Raw genomic sequence first — 7,735 nt, 5'->3', positions numbered from 1 at the left:
GCGTCAGGCTACGCGGCCGCGCAGGGAGGCGTCAGGCGACGCGGCCGCGCAGGGAGGTGTCAGGCCTTGCAACTCGCTCTGTTCATTTCACCCAGTTGCCTTAGAGTAGTGACCCAGCCAAGGGTCCTCGGAGGACCCTTGCGAGCTGGGGACCCTCCTCCCAGAAGGGGAAATGCACCCCCAGGCCTGACGGCGGCTCTGCACACGAAGCCCGGTGTCCGCGACACCCCCTCAGAAGCCCACCCCGCATTCTCAGGATCCCTGTTTCTGCCGGGTAGGGTTGGACGTGCTCCTCAAAAGGCTCTTCCCACGTGAGCCTGGAGCTGAGCTCACACTGGACGTGCCTCTCATCGGGTTTCCGAAACGTTGTTTCGAGCTCGGGACACCGGCTTAGGGCCCCGAAGAGATGTCTGCCCTCCTACCCCTTCCTGGCCTGTGACCCAGGGTCCACCTCTTCAGAAGGGGTGCCGGCCGGCTTGCTGGGAACCCTCCCCAGATGCAGCAGAGCCGCAGGTGGGATGGGCCACCACACTGGTGCAGCCTGAGGGCAGGGCAGGGCAGTCCGGGACCACCCCCACTCAGGGCCGATTCTGCAGAAGACGAGAGGGGCAGCTTTGGGGCTGGCCGAGGTCGGAGTGAAAGCTCTGTGTGTTCTTAGCCTCAGACCCACCCAGCCCCGCTGGGTCTCAGCTAACATCCTTGACTTAAATGCTCTGCTTTCTCCCACCCCAGGGATCACCAGGCCCTACGGGTGAGCCAGGCCCATCTGGGCCTCCAGGAAAAAGGGTACGTGAAGCTGCCGGGCGTCCCTGCACGAAACCTGCCCCTCCCCCGCCCTGCACAGACCCTGGGAACCTGGGTAGCCCCTGGGAGGAGGAACCGGCTTCTCTTTGAAGCTCAGCCCGCTCGGCGTTCTGCCACGGTATCCGATCTCAGAGCCGCCGGGTCGATGCACCACTCCTTTCAGGATGAGCTGACTGAGCAGACCTTCTCTTATGGCTGTTGTGGGAGAAAAAACACACCCACGAAGCTGAAAAAGCCCCTTTCCCCCGGGTCAGACCTTTGGAAAAGTCAGAGCAAGCAAACTGAATCATCCCACAAACGGAACCATCTGTTGCTGGGGCTGCGATAACCGCGGCCGCTCTGAGTGTGCGGGAGGGGAGGCCACCGGAGTGCCCGACCCCCAGCCCAGCCCGCTGGCCTTTTCTGGGACCGGAGGCCGCGGGCCTCGTTCTGGAGGCCTGGGAGCAGCCCCACGCCCCTGCCAGGCCTGTGCCCCACAGCGCTCAGCTGCCCTCTCGGCTTCTGGGAGCCCATTCCTCACGCGTTGCCCTCTTGCTCCCTCCAGGGTCCGCCCGGCCCCGCAGGTCCCGAAGGCAGGCAGGGGGAGAAAGGAGCCAAGGTGGGTGCTTTCTAGCCCGGCTGTGGCCGTTACTGTGCATAGGCCTTCCAGGGCGTGCCGAGGGCACGGTGGCCACTTGGGGTCAGGGGGTGGAGAGGGATTGGATGCTGAACACACAGAGAGGGGCTGTGGGGTTCAGAGGGGCCGGCTCCATGCAGACCTGGGTGGAAGAGCCCGTCCTCAGCAGGGGGAGACAGGCTGTGCCTCCGGCTGGGGGTCCCTGACTGGGCACTGCAGTTCATGTGCCCCACCAGCCTGGGGGAGGGGAGGCCCGTGCCGGGTACCTCAGGGCCTGGCGTTGACCTGGCCGCGCCTGGCTGCCTCTCCTGCAAAGCAGAGACGGTGACAGCACCCACCGCAGGGCAGAGCAGAGGGTGGGGTGCCCTGCGGTGAGGTTAGGGTGCAGCCTGGCACCCAGAGCCCTCATGGCCGCTCTCCCCAGGAGCTCTGGGTGGGGCCTGGGTGCCTCCTCCTGGAGTGGAGGGGCCCCAGTGTCGACTGAGACTGTGGAGCTTGTCCAGCCCAGGTCTGCTCAGGACACGTGGCCGTGTCCACCGTGAGCTCCAAGCTGGCCATAACCGCCATGGTGGCCGTGGTGGCTGGGCGGCTAGAGCCCAGTTGACTGAGGTCTTCAGTGGGTGGAGTATGGGGGCTGAGTGGCCTCTATAGGCAGGAAAGTTGGGGGCACCCCTGGGTGTTGGGGCATGCGGGGTTCTCACCAAGGCTCCTCGGGGTTTCTGGGCAGTGGTTCCGGGCTGGGGTGAGCACAGCCTCAAGCATCAGGGCCCCACTCTGTCCTCCTTGCAGGGAGAAGCCGGCTTGGAAGGCCCTCCTGGGAAGACTGGCCCCATTGGCCCCCAGGGGGCCCCCGGGAAGCCGGGGCCTGACGGCCTTCGAGGGATCCCGGGCCCAGTGGTGAGTGGCCCCAGGGTGGGGGGCCAGAGGGTGGGGCGGCAGCTGCTGAGGGTGGGGCTCACGGGCAGGTTCGACTGTGTTTCAGGGTGAACAAGGTCTCCCCGGAGCCCCGGGCCCTGATGGCCCCCCAGGACCCATGGTGAGTCAGGACGTGCCCCAGGGGCCCCCGGCGGAGGTGGCGGAGGGCGGGGTTTGGGACGAGAACTCTGAGCCCCCCGCCTCCCCCGCAGGGCCCCCCAGGACTCCCAGGCCTCAAAGGAGACTCTGGACCCAAAGGAGAGAAGGTGAGTGGACTGCAGGCGCCCGTGTGGCTGAAGCGTGGGCCCCTTGAGAGCCTGTGCCTCGGGCCTGACAAGGTTTGGCTCGCCCCCGCGGGCGTCACCTGCTCTGGGTGGCGACTCGAAGGCAACATATCCGTGTGGCTTGGAGACCCGGCCACTGCCTGCTCTCGGGGCCGGCCCGGGGCACATTTCCACTGCAGGAGCTTCGAGCAGGGCGGAAGGCAGCGCTGCCGCTTCTGGCTGGGCCACGCGGCCGGACGTGAGGCGTTGCCATCACAAATACCCCTTTCATTCCCACAGGGTCACCCAGGCTTGATCGGCCTCATCGGACCTCCGGGCGAACAGGGAGAAAAGGGTGACCGCGGAGTCCCCGGCCCCCAGGGCTCCTCGGGCCCTAAGGGAGAACAGGTGCGTGGAACAGGCTGTATCCAAAGATTCGAGGCTAGTTCAAGCCGGAAGGACGTCCCCGGCCACGGGGTCAGGGCAGGAGCAGCCGCGGCGCCGGGCTCGCCCCGGCACACAGGGCCCAGGAGCGGAACTGGAGCCCAGCCCAGGCCCTGAGCAGCCCTCATGGTCCTGCTGGCCTCCTCAGTGAAGGCCATCACCCCCACAACACTCGGAAAGGCTGTCTGTCCCAGCTGAGCGTCCAGGGTCATCGGCGACACTCAGCTGCATCCTGGCTCCCCCTTGACCCCGTATATGTGCAGCTGACCCCGGACTTCCCTGGGAACCAGCCCCCGGGAAACCACAGCCAGGAAAACAGCCTGCGAGGCTGGCCTGCCCTGCACCTGGGGGGTTCTGGCAGTGGGTTCTTCGGCCGGGGAATGGGAGGGTGTGCGTCGGGGGTTTGAGGCTTGGCAGGCCCGCCTTTCCTGTCCCCACAGCAAGGCCACGGGGCCTCACTGCAGCCTGTGAACCCCCGCTGCCCAAGCCAGGTGTGATGGCTCACACGTGCCCCTGAGCCGTGCCCACCTTGGCTGGCACCCGACCTGGGAGAGGGCAGGGTGCCTGAGGCAGAGCTGGAGGGAGGAGCCCAGGCGGGAGGCGACATCCCCTGCCTCACCCCGTCATGTCTCCCCGTGGCACCTAGACCAGGAGAGGGGGTCAGTCAGGATGCAAGCTCCACTGTGGGGAAGCCCTTGGGAGGCTGGATGGACAGGTGGAAGAGACAGGGCCCCAGGACGCTCGCCGCCCCCGAGCGGGGCTCGTGCTCAGGGTGGACCCCCAGCTAGAGCAGAAAGCAGCCAGGGGGACCGGGCGGGGCTGGCGCACAAGGGACGTTAGAGGGGTCACGCTCAGGCTCCCTGGGGGTCCTTCCAGGCCGGCCGGGCAGGGGCCCCTGGGTGCCAGGCTTCCCGGCAGGCGTTCAGGCCCCACCAGGCCCCGCAAGGAGTGAGGGCTCCGCTCACACGTGTCTGAGTCAGGGGAGGAGGCCAGTGAGAGCCGGGGGCCGAGGCTGCAGGTCAGGCTCCCCCCGATCTGAGCGATGACGACCATGTTTCTGCTCCTTTCAGGGTATCACCGGTCCTTCCGGCCCGATTGGCCCCCCGGGTCCCCCCGGCCTGCCGGTGTGTATCTGGAGGGGCACATGGGAGCGGGGTGGGAGGGGCCACAGGGGAGCTGTGGGGCCCCAGGGCGGGGTCTGGGGGCCCCCTGGGTTTCTCTGCTCATTATCTCTGATGCGAGCTCTGAGCGATGGAAACAAGGAAGTAGGTCACTGGGCCCTGATTCAGGTACGGGGAATGGGGGCAAGCCTCTTTCTCCAGGCTTTTTAGGATATGTGGACAGTCCTCTGTGGGCGTTTTGGGGACAGTGAGGACAGCGGCTGGTCCCTCCTGGGCCTCGCCGTCTGCACAAGCAGGGCCAGCCTGGCCCGGACACGAGGACCTGGGGTCCTGGCTTCCAGGCACCAGCCTGGGGCCTCGCCCTGCAGCTGGAAGACCCAGGACACGTCCCCGGGCCTTGAATTGCTTCTCGCCCAAACCAGTCGGCCTCTGAGCGCCACCTGGGCCTGGGTCCACGTGGCCCAAGGTGGACCCAGCTTCTCTGCCACTGGCTCCGTGGCAAGCTGTCAGGAGGGGCTGGGGGCCCCACGTCAGGGCCTCCGGGGCCTCCACGCCCCTGTTGCTTCTCACTCCGGCTGCCTGAGCTGCGATTTCCCTGCGGGGGAGGGTGAGGGGCTGGGCTGGGGCCCACAGGACCCCCAGCCTCCGTGTGGGTGAGCGCCCCCCCACCTGCCTCCCCGTGAAGCAGGTGCAAACTCAGACTCCTGGGAGGGGCTGCAGGCAGAGAAGGAGGGCCTAAGGGGGCCGGGGCTGTGGGGGTGTGGGTCACAGCCGGGGCCTGGGGGGAAGGGGCCGCCCCCCGCTGATGCCCTGCCTCTCTCCACAGGGGCCCCCTGGTCCAAAAGGTGCTAAGGGCTCCTCGGTAAGTGGCATCGCCCTGACCAGCCCCTGGGCCCGGAGTTGGAGGGGTTACAGGCTGTGGGCTGAGAACCTCCCGGGGTCCCCATCCCCCTTGCCTCTCCGGGCTGGTGGTTGACGCCCCTCCTCTGGGGCCGACCTGGCCTGCGCCCGCCTCCAGCCTGAGTCACCGCAGACCATGGCTCCCTGCGCCCAAGGAAGGGCCCTGCCCCCCAGGTTACCCCTCGGGTGTCTGGTTCTCACACCTGCGGCTAGGGGGCGCCCAGCACGTTCGATCAGCCTCTCTGCCCTCCCCATGTGCTCCCGGAGATCGTTCTCGACCTCCAGGTGGACAGGTCCCATCAGGCCTCAGTGACCATGGCTGATTCTCTTTTCTTTCTCCCCAGGGTCCCACTGGCCCGAAGGGTGAGGCAGGCCAGCCAGGACCCCCTGGCCCACCAGTGAGTAGCCCTTGAGGACTCGGGAGTTGGGGGGTCCCCTGATGCCGAGGGAATTGTGTGGTTTGATCCCAAAACATTCTTAACAATGTGTGACGTGTGGTGGGGCGGGGCCTGGCCCTGGACACAGGTCAGCCCATGGCGCCTCGCCCTCGGAAGTATGGCTGGGGAGAGATGAAGGGTGAGCACACACACACGTGTGTGTGTGTGTGCACCCACATACCTCTGTGTGAACAGGTGTGTATGCACGCATACGCATGTGTGTGTGTGCACACATGCGTGTGTTGGGCAGGGGTCAGGCAGCACCGGGCAACATGTGGAATGTTCCAGAGACATAGAAAAGGGAAGAAGACTGTGCTGAGATGGACAGGCGCCTGCAGCTGCGGCCCTGGCTGTGGGCCCTGCCCTGCCCCACCCACCACTGCCCTCTTCCGCACCCAGGGCCCCCCAGGCGAGGTCATCCAGCCCCTGCCGATCCAGGCATCCAGGACCCGGCGGAATATCGATGCCAGCCAGCTGATGGACGACGCAGAGGGCGAGCAGTACATGGACTATGCGGATGGCATGGAGGAGATCTTCGGCTCGCTCAACTCCCTGAAGCTGGAGATCGAGCAGATGAAGCGGCCGCTGGGCACACCGCAGAACCCCGCACGCACCTGCAAAGACCTCCAGCTCTGCCACCCCGACTTCCCCGACGGTAGGGTGGCCGCAGGCCTGGGGACGCACAGAGCGGGCAGTGGCAGGGACCCATGCCTGGGTGGGCACGCGCCCCGCTCAGGTCCCCTCCCTGGGGGGATGGGGTGCAGGGGCCTCTGCCCCGTCACCTGGCGAGGCATCGCAGGAGAACGGGAAGCTGTCCTGGGAGCCAGGAAAGAGGTCGAGGCCTGGGGTCGCACGGAACAGAGTGTAGTCTAAGCTCAGTTGTTGTCAGGCAGGCCATCTGCTCTGCCCGGAGCCGGGGCTCCACATCTGTAAACGGGGGTAAAGCACGCCCCCATCAGGCGTGCGCTCCAGCTGCAGCCGCACCCGTGTTAGGGAGCCCTCGTGCTGGTGTTTGCTGTGGCACCTGGGGAAGCACCGCTTAGACTCCGGAATTCCATACAAACGCAAACCAGTCCCGTGCTGTTGACTGTGACCCCACGTGCGTGAACTTCCGGAACCATCCCCGGAGCACCGCTGGGCTCCCAGCACCCACCGGCCCAGCGGGGAGAGCCACCCTCCTGGGTCCCCAGAGCCGGGCCCTGTGGGCCTCACACTCCAGCTGTGCTCCTGGGGACAAGCCTGTCCCTGTGGCTCCATGGGCCCAGCAGGGACAGTGGGAGGCCCTTAGAGTCACCCAGAGGGGGCCATGCTGTGGCGTGAGGCCGGGCCGTGCCCGTGACTGCTGGGCCACCCAGTGGCAGCTGCTTCTGTACCATCCAGGGGGCAGCTCTCACAGTCTGCCTCCCTGACCCCGACCCCGACACTGACCCTGTCCCCTACCCCAACCATAATCCCGACCCTGACCCTGACCCCAACCCCGAAACAGACCCTGACCCCAACCTGACCCCAGCCCTGACCCTAACCCTGACCCCGACCCTAACCCTGACTCTGACCCTGATCCCGACCCTACCCTGACCCTGACCCCAACCCTAACCCTGACCCCGACCCTAACCCTGACTCTGACCCTGATCCTGACCCTAACCCCAACCCTGACCCTGACCCTGACCCCAACCCCGACCCGGACCCTGACCCCAACCTGACCCCAACCCTGACCTAGACCCTGACACTGGCCCTGACCCTAACCCTGACCCTGACCCTGACCCTGACCCCGACCCTGACTCTAACCCCAACCCTGACCCGGACCTTGACCTCAGCCTGGCCCCAACCCTGACCTAGACCCTGCCCCTGCCCCTGCCCCTGTGATCCAGGCGAATACTGGGTGGATCCGAACCAAGGCTGCTCCCGGGACTCCTTCAAGGTCTACTGCAACTTCACGGCCGGGGGGTCAACGTGCGTCTTCCCCGACAAGAAGTCCGAGGGGGTGAGTGCCCGCCCCCACCACCTCCTCTCCCGGTGGGGCTGGCCCCAGGCCCCCGCTGTGTAATGTGTGCAGTTTCAGGAATGACATCCAGAAGCTGAAACCAGGAAATGAAAACCAGTTCCAAAATTAAGGTTTCTCCTCCAGATCAGATCAGATCAGATCAGTCGCTCAGTCATGTCTGACTCTGCAACCCCATGAATCGCAGCACACCAGACCTCCCTGTCCATCACCAACTCCCGGAGTTCACTCAGACT

General features: G+C 66.2%; 1 protein-coding gene across 1 annotated transcript in view; it reads left to right on the top strand.

Moving 5' to 3' along the window:
* LOC104987548 (collagen alpha-1(V) chain-like) overlaps positions 1-7,735 on the top strand; it is a gene marked incomplete at its 5' end in the record, with an annotated part of 37,124 nt that overhangs the window by 21,613 nt on the left and 7,776 nt on the right. Inside the window, 11 exons of the mRNA XM_010838548.1 lie at positions 733-786; positions 1,349-1,402; positions 2,210-2,317; positions 2,403-2,456; positions 2,548-2,601; positions 2,899-3,006; positions 4,113-4,166; positions 4,990-5,025; positions 5,408-5,461; positions 5,900-6,155; positions 7,369-7,481. Coding sequence (XP_010836850.1) covers positions 733-786; positions 1,349-1,402; positions 2,210-2,317; positions 2,403-2,456; positions 2,548-2,601; positions 2,899-3,006; positions 4,113-4,166; positions 4,990-5,025; positions 5,408-5,461; positions 5,900-6,155; positions 7,369-7,481 — 945 coding nt within the window. The remainder of the gene's footprint in view (positions 1-732; positions 787-1,348; positions 1,403-2,209; positions 2,318-2,402; positions 2,457-2,547; positions 2,602-2,898; positions 3,007-4,112; positions 4,167-4,989; positions 5,026-5,407; positions 5,462-5,899; positions 6,156-7,368; positions 7,482-7,735) is intronic.

Source organism: Bison bison, unplaced genomic scaffold (assembly GCF_000754665.1).
Source record: "Bison bison bison isolate TAMUID 2011002044 unplaced genomic scaffold, Bison_UMD1.0 scf7180017846082, whole genome shotgun sequence".
Lineage (NCBI taxonomy): Eukaryota > Metazoa > Chordata > Mammalia > Artiodactyla > Bovidae > Bison > Bison bison.
Note: the sequence above shows the minus strand (reverse complement) of the source record. Positions and strands in the feature narration are given on the sequence as shown.